The 20,787-nt window shown below is 43.9% G+C and overlaps 3 protein-coding genes across 4 annotated transcripts; all 3 read right to left on the reverse strand.

Annotated features, from left to right (window-relative positions):
- Nucleotides 1–373: 373 nt before the first annotated feature.
- LOC115376725 (programmed cell death 1 ligand 1-like) lies at nucleotides 374–4,421 on the reverse strand. Of its 2 annotated transcripts, none has more exons than XM_030076497.1 (3): nucleotides 4,285–4,421; nucleotides 760–1,128; nucleotides 374–546 (listed from the first exon to the last, which is right to left on the reverse strand). In XM_030076497.1, the coding sequence occupies exons 1-3, from the start codon at nucleotides 4,361–4,363 to the stop codon at nucleotides 434–436; spliced, it is 561 nt and encodes a 186-aa protein (XP_029932357.1). In that variant the 5' UTR covers nucleotides 4,364–4,421; the 3' UTR covers nucleotides 374–433. The 2 variants fall into 2 exon arrangements, with proteins under 2 accessions (XP_029932357.1, XP_029932358.1); XM_030076498.1 differs by having other exon boundaries at nucleotides 374–537; nucleotides 751–1,128.
- Nucleotides 4,422–6,173: 1,752 nt separating this feature from the next.
- Nucleotides 6,174–9,559, reverse strand: LOC115376969 (sialoadhesin-like). The gene is made up of 5 exons (XM_030076821.1): nucleotides 9,545–9,559; nucleotides 8,232–8,619; nucleotides 7,889–8,131; nucleotides 7,591–7,743; nucleotides 6,174–6,361 (listed from the first exon to the last, which is right to left on the reverse strand). Exons 1-5 carry the CDS (start codon nucleotides 9,557–9,559, stop codon nucleotides 6,249–6,251), a joined length of 912 nt encoding a protein of 303 aa, XP_029932681.1. The 3' UTR covers nucleotides 6,174–6,248.
- Nucleotides 9,560–11,620: 2,061 nt separating this feature from the next.
- Nucleotides 11,621–13,806, reverse strand: LOC115376729 (sialoadhesin-like). The gene is made up of 6 exons (XM_030076504.1): nucleotides 13,776–13,806; nucleotides 13,186–13,221; nucleotides 12,809–13,066; nucleotides 12,466–12,708; nucleotides 12,171–12,320; nucleotides 11,621–11,938 (listed from the first exon to the last, which is right to left on the reverse strand). The coding sequence occupies exons 1-6, from the start codon at nucleotides 13,804–13,806 to the stop codon at nucleotides 11,844–11,846; spliced, it is 813 nt and encodes a 270-aa protein (XP_029932364.1). The 3' UTR covers nucleotides 11,621–11,843.
- Nucleotides 13,807–20,787: the final 6,981 nt, after the last annotated feature.

Genomic DNA, 20,787 nt, shown 5'->3' on the forward strand with positions numbered 1-20,787 from the left:
CTGGCTCCACTCACACAAGCAGCATTAGTCCAGCGGATAGGCTCTCTGCCTGCCATGCAAGAGACCAGGGTTCAACTCCCCACCTGGCCAAAAGCGACAACACTTCATAACCCTCTAACAGCACAGGGCTGGTGGGTTACCACGCGGTGGCAAGCACAGTCAGAGTTTCTGCTTCTTACATTTTAGTGATTCGGATGCGCACCCCCCGGCAACGGCCCCTGAGGCACTCTCAAAATTTCCGCTGGGAATTTTCTATATTAATTCACTGTTGGGCCTTCAACATTAGTTCACTCACGTTGAAACATCACAATATCAACGTTGATTCGCTTTGCAAAATGAAAACCAAATTCAACATTGATTCACCCATGAGTTATGATGTTGATTCAGTGTTGAATGAATGTTAAAATGCCAGCTGGGAAGCTACATGTTGTTATCATACAGCCAAAACAACCAAAACAAGAACAATCACTGCAACACTTTTCACTCTATCAGGCTGGCTCCCAGCAGCTTCCACAGCTGGATCTTCATCCTGTTCCTCTGTCAGACCTGAAAAGCAGAAAACAGATTCATCAGGTAAACGGTGACTGACTGGAAGAAAACCCTCCGTCTCCTCGTCTCCAGACTCAAACAATCTGGATGATAAATTAAATGATTTTTTAGAGGTTTAATCGACACACAGGGTCTGTTCAGGATCGGCCTCCAACATGAAATAAAACCCAGTCAGACTGTTCAGATTCAACCTGCAGCCACTGAGCTCACCTGGATCTGGATCTGCAACCTCCAGCTGGATGGTGCTGATGGGCTTGGTTTTAATAAAGGCTCTCTTCCTGCGTCCTTCACCAGCAGCTTTAAAGCGACACTCGTATGTTCCACTGTCCTCCTCCTTCACGTTCTTCAGAATCACAGACAGGTTGCCGTTCTTCATCTCTTTGTCTTTCAGCTCCACCCGGTTCTTAAAAGACTGATGCTGGTAGTCTGAGTCAATGTGTCCGTCTCGATAAAGGAAGACATATTGTAGTTCCTCCAGGTCAGTTCTGCTCCACTCTGCTGCTGCGATGTCGACATCAGGAGCCTGACAGATCAGGGTGACATCGTCTCCAGGTCGAGCTCTCAGGTTCAGGTTCAGGGCTAAAGGAAAAACCCAGAACAGAAAAGTTAACAACACAGATCTTCATAAATATTCCAGTTTCTGTCAGTTCAAACTTCAAATGGATCCCCAAACGCTCAGAAGCCGTCGGCTCATCAGTTTGAACATCAGCCCCGTTCACAAATAAGCACAAGTCATTTGTAAGTGTGTGTGTGTGTGTGTGTGTGTGGGGGGGGGGGGCCTGGCTAGCTACCTCTGGTTCGCTATCCATTGTTGCCAGCTTGGCGACTTTTTCGCTAAATCTGGTGGCTTTCAAACTCCCCATGGCAACTTTTTTTTTTTTTTTTTTGTCAAAAGCTTTTCCTGGTGTTACTGGAGACTTCTCTGGTATTTTGGAGACTGACATGAAAGCACGTATCGTTCCTGTTGCAACTTCCTGTTGTCAGCGAGCAGCGGGTGCTGCCGCGAGCCCCTCCCCCACCCCAAAGTCCTCCCAGGCGGTCACAGCCTCACAGGAGAGGAGAGAGAGGAGACCCACCACTCCACGTCCAGGCAGCAGATGAATCGCACATGCGCAAAGCCGCCGTTGGTCCCGCCCTTCCTTACAGAGCGGGACGTAAATGTAAACGTAAATAATCTGTAGTTCTAAAACATTTAAGATGTTTTTTACTCACTTTTTGTCTCTTCCATGACATTATTCCTCTCCTACAGCATCCATTACAATCACATGCAAATTGCCAATTATGTAAATTAGTTCTTACATTTACCAGGAGCATGGTCGCTAAAGGAGGCAGAGGTATAACTAAACATACCACACGGCGAGCAGGAGAGGGAAGGGGAGAGGGAGGGAGAGGAGGAAGCCATCGCCAGCAGCTAGGCTAAGTTAAGTTATGTTGAGCAACGGGCAGAGAAAAGGCACTAAGGAGGAGGATAAGGTTGTATGCTTAGGTAAAAACGAGATGAGGCATTAATGTACAGCAGGTAATGTATTACAAGCCCAATATATGGCAGATTAGGATTATTTAGATGTGGAAAATTACGCTAAAATATGCGTAATATTTTACGCATATTCTAAAATATTCTAATTAGGCTAAAGACACAGAGTTTTAACAGGTAAAATAATCAAACGTTTTTCTACAAGTCAAGCAGCAGCGCTTTGCAGCCGTTCATTACAGGAGCGTTTTACGCCATATTGTTCACCTGCTCACACACTCACTCCGTTCAACAGCCTCAAACTAACCCAAACTAAACAGCTCACCGGAAACTCCGTGAACGATCAAAGCAGCTAGAACCAGACGAAACGCCATGATAACGAAGGTGATAACTTTACTTCTGGACCCGAGTTCTTCTGAGATGGACGACAGCCAGAGGTGGTTCACACACAGCGCCCTTCCGCATACACAATGCCCTTCCACACACACACACACACACACACACACACACGGTGCCCTTCCGAGCGTTAAGGGCCCCCCTCCCACAGCCGGCCCTGCTGTGCACGGCATCGTTTCAGCAAGCAGGGCCGCCTGCAGCTGCATTGATAATAGAAAACCGCTTCGTGGCGCTGATGACACAAAAAAATGCTGCCCACTTCGCCCATGTCAAAAACTGCAACTGACGAGAACTCCTCGACATCACATCACGTGGACCAGAGCTGCTCTACATCTGTTTGGAGGTTATTACACTTTTTTTTTATGATTGCTTACACACATGAGAACATTTCTTCAAAAAGAATTCAGCAAAGCTCAAAATAGAAATCAAGCACCTTTTTCACAGTAACAACTGTTTCCAAAATAACCAAAAAATAAAAATAGAGTATAGAGTATACTGTACTTTACAGTAAAGTTTTTTTTCAATCACTTTCTCCAGTATCATGAAACTGGGATCCACTTTATCATCATCTCTACCTCCAAACCACAGCAGAAGTTTTCTTTTGAAAATGTGTTCATGCCTTTTCATTGGATTCACACATTTTTCACGCTCTTTTGCACCTGCATCACTGCCCTTTCCACCAATCACCATTCACCAATCAATCAGTATGCACCTACAAAAAAGGGGCCTATAAATTGTATTCTGTATTTTTTTCAACTCCTTTGAGTTTTTCTGTGTAATACTGTATGTGAATTACAGTATTTCAGTTTTTCCATCAATACAGTAAAATGTCACCTCAAAGTCTTTGAGTTTGGATGCAGTTCTTTACTGTAAGTTCACATTTGAATGTGTAGCACACAGGAGAACCTTGTTCACACTGACAGCTGTATTTTGTATTCTGCTGTCAGCTGTGTTACAGTACAGTAGAGCTGACTGAAGGAATCTACTCATCTGGGCAGAAGTTGAGTTGTTTGAGGGAAATATTGGAACATGGGAAATATTTTGTTTTGGCATGGTGAGAGCCTTTTGCAAACAAAATGTGTTATTCTGGGCAAAGCACCTGTCATTAGGCCGATGGATTTACTGACAAATTCAAACTATGGACGGTCACAAAATCTCATCCACATCACATACAGTGTCTTCCTGTGCCTCTTACGCACACCACCTCCACGCAAAGTCCTCCACATGGCTGACCTGGGGCCTGTTTGTAGAGCTTAGGCCCTGACTGGTTGGTGTTCAGGTTTCTAAGTAAGTGCTTTCATGTGTGTGTCTCAGGTTTTCTAATTACCTGATGTGTTTTATATTTTGAACAAAAGTGTTTTCCAAATGTTACCACATGATTCATTTTCTTCTGTATGAGCAGCAAACACAGTTCAGAGCAGCTCCTGTGTCTCAGGTGTGGCCACGCTGTGTTTAAGGTTTAGTTCCAGTGAGTTCAGGTTTTGTCACATTGGTTTAAAGCAGATGTTCTCAGTGTGTAAGCGATCGAAAAAAAACTGTAATTTCATTATTTTTTTAAAAACCATTGACGCTCTGTTCTGTTTTGTTTTGTTTTTGTTTTTTTAAAGATAATTTTTTGGCATTTCGGCTTCATTTGCCCGCCTTCCTGTCTGTCTCTACAGAAAGGCAGGAAGGCAGGGGAGAGAGAGATGGAGGTTAGGGTTAGCACCAAACCAAACCCAGGACCCCACGATCAGGACTCACGCTATTCTGCATTTTTTTTCTTAAACACTCCATGATGTCACACAATCTTGGACTCCTGCTCCCCCAAAACAATCAGCATGTTAAACTTCTTCCAACGCCTGTTTCAGCTCTTCAGTTCAACTCACCTGGACCTCCAGCCTCCAGGTGGACGATGCTGAGGAGAACAGTTTCAGAGAGGGTTCTCCTCCAGGGTTCCTCATTCATATGTTCCACTGTCGTCCTTCTTCAGGTTCCTCAGACTCTCAGACAGACTCTCTGTCTGAGGCAGCAGGAGATCAGAGTGAGTGGAGATCTGCTGCTGTTCTGTCTTTCTGTTGAACTCTGTGGTTTTTCACAGTAAAGACACGCCTCTCTGTATATATGTCACCTACATGAAAATAGGTGAGTGGTTGACATTTGTTTTTTTTGTTTTTTTTCCAACTTCAATATGAGTTGTGCTGTAACGCCTCTTAGATCTCCTCAGCTGTATGTGCTCTTTCAGACTTTGTATTGGAGTCTGAATTTTTTCACTGATTTATTGTATTAGTGCCTCAAATTGTGCTGTGGTGTGCCATGAAAGTTATTGTACACAAAATGAAAATGGGGTAAATGGGTAAGTCCTTTGATCATAATTCTTTAGAGTCACTATCTTGAGATCCTGCATTTCCTGGTTCAAATCCTCCAAATTTTGTATTATTTTTCTAAATTATCGTGCAAAGCAAAGCGTCTGTCCTCAGTCTTTCATTATGTTTTAGATTCATTCTGACAAACCCTGTTGTGAATCTAGAAGAAAAATGCTTGTGACTCTCAGTGATATTTTTTTTCCAACGTTGGTGGAACAAAACCAACCCAACGCACTCTGTGCAACATCAGAAACACAGCTGAACTACAACTTTAACAACACTGGAGAGCTCCTTCAGCGACAGACTGCTTCACCCAAAGTGTGTGAAGGAACGCTATCGCAGGTCCTTCCCTCCTGCAGCCGTCAGACTCTATAACAAGCAGGGCTCCCAGTAGACCACACACTCTCCAGGACTGCACTGACTGCACTAGAATGCACATTCTCCCAGCACCTTAACCTTTAAATTGTTCATATTTCTATTTTCTTTTTCTATATTCCTTTTTATAATGTTTATATTTCTTTTTGCTTTTTATTATCTGTTTATACTGTTTATAGTGTAAATTATGCTTCATATCTTGCTATCCACTTTGCTGCTGTAATGCGTGAAATTTCCCCATCGTGGGACTAATAAAGGAATATCTAATCTTATCTTATCTTATCTTGAACACACACACACACACACACACACACACGTATATGATGAAAGTAAGAACATGAAATTTCAAAATGACAGTTTGTGTTCATGATTTTTACTGCACCCACTTCACTCTTCTGTTGTTGAGGTGGCAGGATGTGGTAAAGTCGAGGCGGCACGGGTCTTATCCGTCACAGGCAGCGTGAGGGCGTGCACTCTGTGGCTTCAGAGAAGAACTGTCAACTGGTAATGAATTTATTTACTTGGCAGAGAAAAACAGGAAGTCAAAATCTTCACCTGGTGTTTTTTTTTTTTTTTTTTTTTTTATTGACGGCACAGTGCAAGGTGCAAGGCATTTTGCAAGATGCTCTAGAAGCTGTGTCCTTCCAATCAATCCAATCAATCAAGCAATACATACAGTACAATATTTCCAAAAACAAAAACATTTCTCTGTACATTAATATCTCACTAAGTCCATCCTCACACAGGACTATCCAAAATACAGTGGAGTGGAGTCTAAATGAGCAAAGTCATTTTCTGTTATTTGTGATGTGGAGAGTCGTGGCTATTCGCAGATTTGAGGCAAAAACTTTAGCATTACTCCCAATAAAGCCTTTAATTGAGTCCTGTGGTATTCAAGGATCGTTCCTCTGCAAACTTTCTCTTGTTCCACCGGCACCAGGGAGTTACAGGTGTTGCTGTGGTTCAGAATCTGATCCCTACCTGTGAACGGATAAATTTATATATTTTTTTTTATGTCTTGGGGTCGTGTTTTATTCATTTTTTAAAGATGGAGACACAAGGATGAGGTCATCATCAGGGTCGTGTCTCTCTCTGTATCTTGTCCATTCATCTCAGAAGCGGTGCTCGGTGGTGACATCGGCAATGACATCATCATAATCATCATCAGCCTGATTCGGTGGGGCCGTTGCCATGGAGACGGGCCGGACGTTTCCTTTGGCCAGAGCTGAGGTGAAAGAAAATTAATTTAATTTATTTGTACTGATAGAGGCAGCAACATGACTATTATCATTATTGTCCTGGGTGACTTAAACCTTGACTGGCTGTCCAGTGCTTCAGGTCCAGTTTAGAGTCTCGATACACAAAATCATGAGAGAGCTACGCTTTAAGACACCATCCTGACCGGCAGATCTTAGCATTGTACAATTACAAAAACATCCGCCATGTATCATTGCCCAAAGAAATTTTTAGCTTCTCTTTTAGACTCGCAAAATTATTTTGTTGCTTTTGCAAACACAATTTCAGCACCCTTTAAGAAATTTAGTGTTAAGAGTTAAAAAAAGGAAGAACCCATGGATTTACTCAGAAACTGTGGAAATGCTACATGCAGCAGAAATTGCTTGATGTGAAGCCTGAAAAACAAAGTTAATTTGTGAAATTTGATGGGCAGTTTTCCCATCATCTGTGTAACAGGTGCATCTCTGCCATTCAAAAGTCACCAAGTCTTCATTTTATGTTTGTACACTGCCTGACTGCAGCAGAAACCCAGAACAATCATGTCTTTATCACACAGTCCTATTTCATATTGACCCAACAAAGTCATTCAGGACTCCACTACTGTCCAGGATGAAAAGGAAACGTGAAAATCACAGAAGCCGGCAAAGTGGCCAAATCTGTGGTTTCAGGTCCTCGACTGATCACATCTTAACATATAAAATGTCAAGGCCATGTGTTTTGCTCCCTCTGTTTTTCCTTCCTCCTGAGCTCCTGACCTTCGCCCACCTGCCCAAACTCCGGCCGTCCTTCCTGGAAAACCTGTCAGCTCCTTGGCTTCCTCATCTACACTGTTTTCCACAAGATTTCTAAGCTGAACTCTATCTCTGGTTTGACTCTTCAATAAATTATCACCAAAGCTTGTTCTGAGTCTGCATCCTGGGGTCTGGCTTTTTAGTGATCCTAACATAAAATCAGAAGGCCCTCATATTTTTATACTTTATATGTAATTTAATAACGAGGGCGTCATTGAAAAAGGGAGTGTTCTGTCACTTAGCCTTTCCTGAGTGAAATAAAAAATTGATTGATTGATCTATTTGGTCAGTTGGTCGAGGTCACAGTGTTATTTAGATAATTTGTCAGAACAAATTGAAATCACCAAACATTTTTCTGACTGACAGTGATAATGTTGGACCCAGTTTATTTTTATAAAGTTGGTTGGTTGTTTGTCTCGTCTCTTACCTGCAGACCTCTGGCGCCACAGAGACACCAGGAGCAGAGTTGAGATGCAGTAAGGACAGAACACCACTAGGTGGCAGAGCAGTCTGACTGGAGACAGCAGGGGAGCTGGAGGAGCGGCTGGTGTTGGTGGTGGTGTTGTAGCTGAAGGTAAAACTAGAGAGAGAGCAGTGGAGCGGGTCAGGTGAAAGTGCAGATGGGAGTAAACTCTGTCTCAAAGCGTTTTAAAACGCTAAAACTCACTTGAACATTTGGACAAGAATTCTTGCAGCACCTGCTCATGTCAGAGAAACTGGCTCACCTGCCACAGCCAGCCGGCTGGGTGGAGACTGTCCATAAGCAGAGATGTTGCAGTGGTAGAGGCCTTCATCAGACTTGGAAACATGGTGGATGGTCATCTGTCCTGTAGACTCAGTCCTGATGAAGGAGCCATCTTTATAGAAATCAGCTGGGAGGTTGGAGGGAGTCCTGGTTGTACAGTTCAGAGTCACAGCAGCTCCCTCCATCACAGGAAGGACAGGACTCTGCAGGATCACATCACCACCTGAACACAAAGAAAAACCACAGGATTTCATCCACTGAGAAAAATATTCATGATTTAATGCAGATAGATGTTGATACTGAATAATTATTTAATTAGTGACCAGTGACGGTGATGTTGGCGGTGTTGCTGGTTGCTCCCTCTCTGGACTCACACCAGTAAACTCCAGTGTCTGATGGGAATGTGTATCTGATTCTGCAGGAGGAAGCTGTTAGTGTTCCCCAGGTGCGTCCACACTCTGTCATGGTTTCTGTGGTCGTGTTCCTCTTCACCGTCCATCCAGCAGAGTCTTCCTCACAGCTCAGATGAAGAGACTCATGAACAAATAGCTGAGCTGTGCTGGGCCTGAGAGTCAGGGAGGCTGGGTGGGGGTGGAGAGGAGGCACAAAGGACAGAGGGCTGACTGGGCTGACTCTTGTAAAGCTGGAAGTCAGAGACTCTCCTAACACTTTGGGCCTGCAGCCAGAGAAGTGCACTGACCTTTGTTGGGCCTGCAGCACAGAGACACGGTCAGCACTGAGGACACAAGAGACTCGGCTTGGTTTGAGCTTTTCACACCATCACACAAGACAGCTGCACTCCAACAACATGCAAACTGGGCTGTGGACTTCCTGTCAAACCTGCTAAAGTCTGCAGGCCACTCATTTGGCTTCACTGTGTTTCATAAAGACTTGACTGGAGATTTAATCCAGCACAGATGCAGGAGAAACACATGAAGGCATCTGTGCATCTTCCACCAATCAGCTGATACAGATGTGAACATCTGTCTAACCCTAACCCTAACACTAAGGTAAGTAAACAAAGACTAAGGTAAGTAAACAAAGACTAAGGTAAGTGAACAAAGATTAAGGTAAGTAAATAAAGACTAAGGTCAGTAAACAAAGACTAAGGTAAGTAAACAGCCAGTGTGTACTCACAGAGCAGCCGTAGTAGAGTTGGGCTCTCCATTCCACAGCTCGCTGATATGAGATCAGCACTTTGAGTTTCATCAGTCACACCAAGTAAAACCCGCCCCCTTCCTCTGTGAGTGTGACAACATGTTTTGGGTGTTTGTGGTTTTCTGTCCAGCAGCAACTGAGAAAGACAAACTAAAACAAGAGTTTATTCGGTTCAGTTTGATATTATTTAGTTTATTTGTGCTGTGAAGAAAACAAAAACAACAACATAGGACTGAAATGATGAAACTGCAGCACAGAGTTTGTAGCAGAGTGTGAATGACAGCCGAGCACAGCTTGGTGGAGGACAACAGGACGTTCTGCGTCAGTGCAAAATGCATCAAATGGCAAACACACCATGAAGTTGGCATGTGGAAAATGAGGTAACTTTAACATATAATTCAGTATCATCATCATCATAAGTTAAGCTATTATTTTAGGATGATTTAATGTTCAAGTTCTCAAAAAGGAAATCACAAACCTTCCCTTCCCCCATGTTGGCCACAACCACATGAAAAAACAGAGCATGCTCCTGTACCAGCCAGCTAACGTGTATACCCCCCCCCCCAACACCTGCACCACCACCCACCCACCCAACCACACACACATCCTGTCTCATCAGTGTGTTTCCAGGTAAGAGAAGTGATGCCTGACATTTGGTCTTGCTGCTGTCATTAAAGCTCTCCCTCGGCTGTCTGGGCGTCACACTGACTTTCTGAGGCCTCGTTCAGACTGACAGCCCAAATCTGTTTCTGGCAGATCCAGGTTGGTTTGTAGAAAGTTTGCACAGTGAAAAGCCACATGAAAAGCTACTTTTGTAGGTGAAGTGTGATTCAAGTCTGATTTCTACAGAAGCGTCTCAGTCAGTCGCTCTGGACGCTCAAGTCGGATGTCAGAATCTTTTGTGTGTCTCGCAACGCGACATGGCGACGACATCAGATCCAGAGTGAGGGAGGTGCAGAGCAGAATCCCTGCTGCTGCTGGCAGAGCGGCAAGCAGACGCTCAGATAAACCTTCTGCCGCCACTTTGCACAGAAGCTTCTGGATGTTTCTCCTGCTTCCACGGTAGAAAGCCACATCATCGGCGTACGGGGTTACTGATGCCTAGGTGGTTACCATAGCAACCCATGCAGACAGGCTGGTGATGTCTGGACACACAAATCCTATCTGATCACTTGTGAGTAACGGTGTGGACAGTCTGTCTCCAGGATCTGATCTGAGATCTGATTGGCCTGCAGGCTGAACCTTCCTGTCACTCACACACTCCCAGACCAGAGATCTGTTCTCTGCAAATCCCACGCTTTGTCTCATCACCGCTGTTTTTGCCCCACCATGTGGTGCCAAAACAAACCCGCAGGCATCACACACTTTGAGGTGTACAGACTTTGGCACAACACAGGGTTGTGTGTGTGTGTGTGTGTGTGTGTGCAGCTGCCGGTGTGCTGCTGCTCAGTTTGTGAACATGAAGATGGTTTTTCCTCTGAGTCGTTCATCCTGCTAACAGCTGACCAGTTTCTACCCCCCACTGAGCTCGAGCTGGGTTGGCATCTGGTGTTTGATATAATTTCTGCATCGTGCCTCAATCTGACAACTGGAGGAATAAAAGGGATCACAGCTGCTGAGAAAACAGTTCAAAAGAGTGAGGAGCTGCAACCTGTTGAATTCAAACAAACTGGAACCAAATGACGAGAGCTTTGCCTCTTTTGTCCATTGAAAGGTCAACTTCCTGCATTATTTGTACTGCCTCTGCACCTGACTGGCTCACTGAGATCCAATCATGTCCTGAAGTCGTCTGAGCCAATCTCATTGCCATGGCGATGCTTGTGCTGTGCATGTGCACCTTGAATTAGCAGGTGTTTTTCTTAAGGTGAGTTCAGAGCAGACAGACTGCATTTAACCAGCAGCTGGAAGTGGCAGAGGCATCACACAGAGAGCTGAACCAACAGACTGAACACAAACTGCAAACAACATTAACATTTAGAGAAAATAAAACAAATGCAGTAAGTAGGTCCTGTATAAAATATGTGTGAGATGAGGATGTTAATAGACTGCAGTTGTGGTTTTATGACCCAGTTTGTTGCAGCCAACATGAAAAAATAAACACACTGACCAAAAACACACTGGTGAATACAGAGAGAAAGACAGGATGTAGAGATTGGTTAGCCACAGCCAAGCCAGAGCATGTGTTGAGTTTCCATCTGATGGCTTTTTACACCACACACACACACACACACACACACAAAGACTGTTACTAGTAAAACTGTTGATTTGGGTTCTGGCTGCCCTTCATCTTGGCTGAACCCAGACTGTCTCTCTCTCTCTGGTGTTTCCTGAGTTTTGTGTCGGTTCTTAAGGCTTCTGACCCTGATAATCAGAACATAAATCAAACACAGAAGTTTGTCTTTCAAGAAAACAGATATGACGCGTTTTTGTCCAGGTGATGTTTTTAATTCAGCATGTTTGAAACTTGACAATGATGACATATACAGTGGTAGATTGGTAAGCCATACATGTTCCACCTGTAATCTTGCAGCAATCTAACAATTATTTTCATACTAACTGGGATTCATGATGAAGTCATATTGTTCACCGTGCTGTTCTCCTCGTGACGTTTGAGATCAAGGAAAAGTGGTTAGGAGAGGACGCAGGATGTGATTTTTTTGGACTGCTCTAAGGCAGCCGATGTTTTGTCTAAACTGACTGTCAGTGTCCAGTTACTGCAGGACTCCTCTGGCAGGGTGACCTTTTGTTTTACTGCTTTTTGTCCTCATCCATTCATCTCAGAAGTCATGCTCGGTGGTGACATCAGCAATGACATCATCATACTCGTCATCCAGTCCCTGCACTGTTGCCATGGAGACAGGTGGCTCAGGTCCTGCAGGTCAAAGTTGAAGAAAAATTCAGAAAATCTGTGCTCTACTAATACAGGACCGATACTGACAGAGGCAACAGCAGGATTCATTTATTTACATCGACTGAATCCACAGCAAAAACTGATTTTTCTAAGTTTGGCTGATGATATTTTTCTAGTCTCTGACCTCGTGTTGGCAGTAAACAGCTGCAAGAGAGCACAAGACAGAGAGACGGTCAGTCAGTCAGTCTCTTACCTGCAGACCTCTGGCGCCACAGAGACACCAGGAGCAGAGTTGAGATGCAGTAAGGACAGAACACCACTAGGTGGCAGAGCAGTCTGACTGGAGACAGCAGGGGAGCTGGAGGAGGGGCTGGTGTTGTTGGTGTTGTAGTTGTTGGTGAAACTAGAGAGAGAGCAGTGGAGCGGGTCAGGTGAAAGAGCAGATGGGAGTAAACTCTGTCTCAAAGCGTTTTAAAACGCTAAAACTCACTTTAATGTTTGGACAAGAATTCTTGCAGCACCTGCTCATGTCAGGGAAACTGGCTCACCTGCCACAGCCAGCCAGCTGGATGGAGACTGTCCATAACCAGAGATGTTGCAGTGGTAGAGGCCTTCATCAGACTTGGAAACATGGTGGATGGTCATCTGTCCTGTAGACTCAGTCCTGATGAAGGAGCCATCTTTATAGAAATCAGCTGGGAGGTTGGAGGGAGTCCTGGTTGTACAGTTCAGAGTCACAGCAGCTCCCTCCATCACAGGAAGGACAGGACTCTGCAGGATCACATCACCACCTGAACACAGAGACAAACCACAGGACTTCATCCACTGAGAAAAATATTCATGATTTAATCCAGATAGATGTTGATACCGAATAATTATTTAATTAATTACCAGTGACGGTGATGTTGACGGTGTTGCTGGTTGCTCCCTCTCTGGACTCACACCAGTAAACTCCACTGTCTGATGGGAGTGTGTAAAAGATTGTGCAGGAGGAAGCTGCTGGATCTCCCCAGGTGTCTCCACACTCTGTCATGTTTTTTTTGGTTGTGTTCCTCTTCACCGTCCATCCAGCAGAGTCTTCCTCACAGCTCAGATCAAGAGACTCACGAACAAACAGCTGAGCTGTGCTGGGCCTGAGAGTCAGGGAGGCTGGGTGGGGGTGGAGAGGAGGGACACAGGACAGAGGGCTGACTGGGCTGACTCTTGTAAAGCTGGAAGTCAGAGACTCTCCTAACACTTTGGGCCTGCAGCCAGAGAAGTGCACTGACCTTTGTTGGGCCTGCAGCACAGAGACACGGTCAGCACTGAGGACACAAGAGACTTGGCTTGGTTTGAGCTTTTCACACCATCACACAAGACAGCTGCACTCCAACAACATGCAAACTGGGCTGTGGACTTCCTGTCAAACCTGCTAAAGTCTGCAGGCCACTCATTTGGCTTCACTGTGTTTCATAAAGACTTGACTGGAGATTTAATCCAGCACAGATGCAGGAGAAACACATGAAGGCATTTGTGCATCTTCCACCAATCAGCTGATGTGAACATCTGTCTAACTCTAACCCTAACCCTAAGGTAAGTGAACAAAGACTAAGGTAAGTAAACAAAGACTGAGGTAAGTAAACAAAGACTAAGGTAAGTAAACAAAGACTAATGTAAGTAAACAAAGACTAAGGCAAGTGAACAAAGACTAAGGTAAGTAAACAAAGATTAAGGTAAGTAAACAAAGTCTAAGGTAAGTAAATAAAGACTAAGGTAAGTAACAAAGACTAAGGTCAGTAAACAAAGACTAAGGTAAGTAAACAAAGACTAAGGTAAGTAAACAAAGACTAAGGTAAGTAAACAGCCAGTTTGTACTCACAGAGCAGCCGTAGTAGAGATGGGCTCTCCATTCCACAGTTCGCTGATATGAGATCAACACTTTGAGTTTCATCAGTCACACCAAGTAAAACCCGCCCCCTTCCTCTGTGTGTGTGACAACATGTTTTTGGGCTGTTTGTGGTTTTCTGCCCAGCAGCAACTGAGAAAGACAAACTAAAACAAGAGTTTATTCAGTTCAGTTTGATATTATTTAGTTTATTTGTGCTGTGAAGAAAACAACAACAACAACATAGGACTGAAATGATGAAACTGCAGCACAGAGTTTGTAGCAGAGTGTAAATGACAGCCGAGCACAGCTTGGTGGAGGACAACAGGACGTTCTGCGTCAGTGCAAAATGCATCCAAAGGCAAACACACCTTGAAGTTGGCATGTGGAAAATTAGGTAACTTTATCATATAATTTAGTATCATCATAACTTAAGGCTATTAATTTAGGTGATCATTTAATGTTCAACTTCTCAATACGGAAATCACAAACCTTCTCCTCCCCCATGTTGGCCGCAACCACATGAAAAAACAGAGCATGCCCTTGTACCAGCTAGATAACGTGTATAACACCCCACCCACCCATCCACACACACACACACACACACACACACACACACACACAAACACACACACACACACACATCCTGTCACATCAGTGTGTTTCCAGGTAAGAGAAGTGATGCCTGACATTTGGTCTTGCTGCTGTCATTAAAGCTCTCCCTCGGCTGTCTGGGCGTCACACTGACTTTCTGAGGCCTCGTTCAGACTGACAGCCCAAATCTGTTTCTGGCAGATCCAGGTTGGCTTGTAGAAAGTCTGCACAGTGAAAAGCCACATGAAAAGCCACTTTTGTAGGTGAAGTGTGACTCCAGTCTGATTTCTAAAGAAGCGTCTCAGTCGGTCACTCTGGACGCTCAAATCGGATGTCAGAGTGTTTTGTGTGTCTCACGATGTGACAACAACATAAGATCCAGAGTGAGGGAGGTGCAGAGCAGAATCCCTGCTGCTGCTGGCAGAGCGGCACGCAGACGCTCAGATAAACCATCTGCTGACACTTTGCACAGAAGCTTCCACTGTAGAAAGTCACATCATCGGCGTACAGGGTTACTGATGCCTAGGTGGTTACCATAGCATGTGTGTGTGTGCAGCTGCCAGTGTGCTGCTGCTCAGTTTGTGAACATGAAGATGGTTTTTCCTCTGAGTCTCATTCATCCTGCTAACAGCTGACCAGTTTCTCCCCGCCACTGAGCTCGAGCTGGGTTGGCATCTGGTGTTTGATATAATTTCTGCATCGTGCCTCAATCTTACAACTGGAGGAATAAAAGGGAGCACAGCTGCTGAGGAAACAGTTCAAAAGAGTGAGGAGCTGCAACCTGTTGAATTCAAACAAACTGGAGCCAAATGACGAGAGCTTTGCCTCTTTTGTCCATTGAAAGGTCAACGTCCTGCATTATTTGTACTGCCTCTGCACCTGACTGGCTCGCTGACATCCAATCATGTCCTGAAGTCGTCTCAGCCAATCTCATCGCCATGACGATGCTTGTGCTGTGCATGTGCACCTTGAATTAGCAGGTGTTTTTCTTAAGGTGAGGTCAGAGCAGACAGACTGCATTTAAACAGCAGCTGGAAGTGGCAGAGGCATCACACAGAGAGCTGAACCAACAGACTGAACACAAACTGCAAACAACATTAACATTTAGAGAAAATAAAACAAATGCAATAAGTAGGTCCTGTATAAAATATGTGTGAGATGAGGCTGTTAATAGACTGCAGTTGTGGTTTCATGACCCAGTTTGTTGCAGCCAACATGAAAAAACAAACACACTGACCAAAAACACACTGGTGAATACAGAGAGAAAGACAGGATGCAGAGATTGGTTAGCCACAGCCAAGCCAGAGCACGTGTTGAGTTTCCATCTGATGGCTTTTTACACCACACACACACACACACACACACACACACACACACACACATAAAGACTGTTACTAGTAAAACTGTTGATGGGTTTGGGTTTGAAGTTCTGGCTGCCCTTCATCTTGGCTGAACCCAGACAGTCTCTCTCTCTCTGGTGTTTCCTGAGTTTTGCTGCGGTTTTTAAGGCTTCTAACCCTTATAATCAGAATATAAATCAGAACACAGAAGTTTGTCTTTCAAGAAAACAGATATGAGACGTTTTTGTCCAGGTGATGTTTTTAATTCAACATGTTTGAAACTTGACAATGATGACATGTACAGTGGTAGATTGGTAAGCCATACATGTTCCACCTGTAATCTTGCAGCTATCTAACAATTATTTTCATACTAACTGGGATTCATAATGAAGTCATATTTTTCACCGTGCTGTTCTCCTTGTGACTTTTGAGATCAAGGAAAAGTGGTTAGGAGAGGACGCAGGACGTGATTTTTTTGGACTGCTCTAAGGCAGCCGATGTTTTGTCTAAACTGACTGTCAGTGGCCAGGTTCTGCAGGACTCCTCTGGCAGGGTGACCTTTTGTTTTACTCCTTTTTGTCCTCATCCATTCATCTCAGAAGTGATGCTCGGTGGTGACATCGGCAATGACGTCATCATTCTCGTCATCCAGTCCCTCATCAGCCTGGTTGGTCTGCACTGTTGCCATGGAGACGGGTGGCTCAGGTCCTGCAGGTCAAAGTTGAAGAAAAAGTCAGAAAATCTGTCCTCTACTAATACAGGACCGGTACTGACAGAGGCAACAGCAGGATTCATTTATTTACATCGACTGAATCCACAGCAAAAACTGATTTTTCTAAGTTTGGTTGATGATATTTTTCTAGTCTCTGACCTCGTGTTGGCAGTAAACAGCAGCAAGAGAGCACAAGACAGAGAGACGGTCAGTCAGTCAGTCTCTTACCTGCAGACCTCTGGCGCCACAGAGACACCAGGAGCAGAGTTGAGATGAAGTAAGGACAGAACACCACTAGGTGGCAGAGCAGTCTGACTGGAGACAGCAGGGGAGCTGGAGGAGGGGCTGGTGTTGTTGTTGGTGCTGTTGTAGCTAAAGGTAAAACCAGAGAGAGAGCAGTGGAGTGGGTCAGGTGAAAGTGCAGATGGGAGTAAACTCTGTCTCAAAGCGTTTCAAAACGCTGAAACTCACTTGAACCTTTGGACAAGAATTCTTGCAGCACCTGCTCATGTCAGAGAAACTGGCTCACCTGCCACAGCCAGCCAGCTGGGTGGAGACTGTCCTTTACCAGAGATGGTGCAGTGGTAGAGGCCTTCATCAGACTTGGAAACATGGTGGATGGTCATCTGTCCTGTAGACTCAGTCCTGATGAGGGAGCCATCTTTATAGAAATCAGCTGGGAGGTTGGAGGGAGTCCTGGTTGTACAGTTCAGAGTCACAGCAGCTCCCTCCATCACAGGAAGGACAGGACTCTGCAGGATCACATCTGAACACAGAGACAAACCACAGGATTTCATCCATTAAGAAACAAACTCTTAAGCCTTATTTTAGCGCCTCCTGTGGCCCATTTGGTGCCATTTGTTGTTTCTCTGAGTAGTTGACCCATACTGTCTATATGGTCAAATGGAAATGGGAAGTTGCTGCTGTGAGCAGCAACTTCAAAGATGAGTATTTTCTTGAAAACAAAAAATACCGATCATGTTTATGGGTCCTATATGAGTTACCTATTGGGTTTCCACAGACTGAAGGCAACAAGCTGAAAAACATTAGATTGCATTTGGAATCCATCAGACAAACCCCTTCGAAGAGCAACAGTCGTTCTCAGAGCACACACGCTGATAAAGAACTTCAATGTAGGTTAATTGATAAACTGATTGACTCATGTTGGTCAGATCCTGTGTGGACTCACCAGTGACGGTGATGTTGACGGCGCTGCTGGTTGTTCCCTCTGTGGACTCACACCAGTAAACTCCACTGTCCCAGGGGACCACAAATCTGATGCTGCAGGAGGAAGCTGCTCTTTCCCCCCAGGTGTCTCCACACTCTTCAGTGGTTTCTGTGGTCGTGTTCCTCTTCACCGTCCATCCAGCAGAGTCTTCCTCACAGCTCAGAGAAACAGACTGCCCATGAAACAGCTGTGTTTTGGGACTCACAGTTAAAGACGCTGGAAGAGGAGGAGGTAAAGTACTTAAAAAGACCTAAAATACTTCTGGATGATTCTTTGCATTTTGGAAAAAAAACAAAAACAAAACCAAAAACCAAAACAGTTGTCTGCTTTTGACCGGGAACCAATCATCACATCAGTGATCCAAACCACAGCATCCGCTCAGCTCAACACCACTGACTTCTTATTAACACATCTGATTAACACACCAGTTAATGCATTTACTTGTAATATTTAGCATTTAGCATGAGCAGTATTAGCCTGCTGGTTAGTTTATTGGGGCAAGGTGTGTGTGGTGCATCTGGGAACAGAGTGGCATTGAGATGACCCTTACCAAAAAGGAGTATACTCAAGTATACTTATAAGTATACTTTTTATGAACTAAGTATACTTTCTGTGAACTAATACTTAGGTAAGTATACTTTTCAGATTACTTTGAATGTACTATCAGGAATATACTTAACAAAAGTATACTTAGTTTATACTGATGAGTACACAGACAAAGTTTAAGTATACTCCAAGTATAACATACTTGATATACTTTAAGTTTAAGTATATTATCCAATAGTAGTTAAAATTTAGTACAAGTATATAAAAATGTTGTACCTGCTTGCAACATGGAGTGTTATTTTACTGTATTAGCTGGCTTGTTGTATAGCTATTTTACACATTGGCTGCTTTGAGGTAGTTGCCATAACACATACACAGGGAGTGAACCTGTAGTGTACTACCTTACCAAAAAGTAGTATACTCAAGTATAATTATAAGTATACTTTTTATGAACTAAGTATACTTTCTGTGAACTAATACTTAGGTAAGTATACTTTTCAGATACCTCTCCACTCAGCTATTTGATTCAAGAAAGGCTATGCCAACTCAGTGGCCTAGTGGTAGAGTGTCCGCCCTGAGACTGGGAGGTTGGGAGTTCAATCCCCAGCCGGGTCATACCAAAGACTCTAAAAATGCTGCCCATTGCCTCCCTGCTTGGCACTCGGTATTTGGGGTTGGAATTGGAGGGTTAGATCATGAAATAATTACCACGCATGGCACCGCTGCTGCCCACCGCTCCACCTGGGTCAAACACAGAGAACAAATTTTGCATCCTTATGCAATATGAAAACAGTTTAATTCAAGTATAAGTAAAGTATATTTCAAGTACATTGAGTATACGAATGGTTTACTTTAAGTAAAAGAGTAGTACAACTCAAGTACAGGAAATAGTATAATTTAAGTATACTTACATAAGTAAAGTAACCTTGAAGTTTACTCGAGTATACTCAAAAATGGGCCAAATCAGGGTACTTTTAGTATAAGTATACTTTGTAAGTATACTAACTAGTACATATGTAAGTACACTACTAGTACATAAATACAAGTATACTTGGTAAGGAAAGTATACTTGATAAAGTATACTCAAACTCCACTTAAGTATACTTGGAAAGGTAAACTAGAAGTTTACTTCTTTTTGGTAAGGGGAACTTATCATCAGTGTATGTGCACTAACCTTTGGTGGGTCTGCAGCTGCACAGCAACATGGTCAGCACTGCCAGGAAATGAAACTGTGGTTGGTTTGATGTTTGGCGTGCAATCGGACATGAGACCTGAGAGACTCAAGCGTGTCGTGCACACACACTTGAGTCTCTCATACATCTTAAATCACAAATCTTGCGGCCTGTATATGGCCATGTCAGTAAAAATGAAACCTTTCACTTTCTGGTAACTTTGTGGCTTTCAGGTGAAACTGGTCCCATCCAAAATGGCATTGATGCAGCAACTTTTGTTATTAGTGCATGTCATTGTCAGACTCTGAGGTTGTGATTATGATGCATGGCACCTTTTTAACACGAGGACAACATATCAGTGGAGTACACCCTCCCCATCTCTGCAGTTTCACAGACCAATTACAGAAATCTCTTAGCTTCACCTTAACAATGACACTGTCCTGACAGGACTCTGCAGGGTCACATGACAAACACAGAGACAAACCTAACTTAAAGACTATCCTAACTATCTTGTCCTAACTTAAAGACTATAAGTTAAGATAACGCCAATGTTAGTGACCCGCTGCTGCAAAAACTTAAAAGGTAACTGTGGGTCAAGAAAAATTCTGCAATGACTTCAGGTGGGACGCAGCAGTGAAGGCGATGAAGAGGAGTCAAGAATAAAAGAACTTTACTCTACATCCAGAATAAAGACGGGATTCTTGATATGTCAGATCAACAACAAAACAAGGCAGGTGTGCTCTAGTAGCATGACAAAGCCATATTTCTGTGTTATATTTTATTATCTACAGCATAATCTTTGTCATGATCTCGTTTACAGATTGGACTTACAGAGCAGACACGGCAGAGATGCGCCCTCCATTCTGCTGCTTGACGATATGAGAGCAGCACTCTGAAGTTATCTGTCACACGGAATGAAAACCCAGCCCCACTTCCTCTGTGTGTGATGGCATGCGCGGGGGCTTCCTCTTGAGCAGCTACTAGGAAACAGGTTACCAGGTTTTTGGTTAAATTGAGTGAACGAATGTATTTTCATTGCTCCATTCGCTTCATTCCGTTGCTTTAATTGCTAATATCTTCTGCATTTTGGGTGAACTGCCCCTTTGACATGATATCATCTGGTGGTTAGTTATATTTGTTTGTTTGTGCCAGGTTGCCCTTGTGGTTGGCTTTTTGTGGTTATGGGCGGTGGGGCTTCTCATCTGCAGCATATGTCTGCAACATGAGTGTTTTTGACAACACTCACTGGCCACTTTATTAGGTCCACCTGTTCAGCTACTCGTTAACACAAATATCTAATCAGACAATCACATGGCAGCGGCTTGGTGCATTCAGACCTGTGGACACGGTCAATAAGATCTGCTGAAGTTCAAACCGAGCATCAGAATGAGGGAGAAAAGGGATTTAAGTGACT

This window comes from Myripristis murdjan, chromosome 18 (genome assembly GCF_902150065.1).
Source record: "Myripristis murdjan chromosome 18, fMyrMur1.1, whole genome shotgun sequence".
NCBI lineage: Eukaryota > Metazoa > Chordata > Actinopteri > Holocentriformes > Holocentridae > Myripristis > Myripristis murdjan.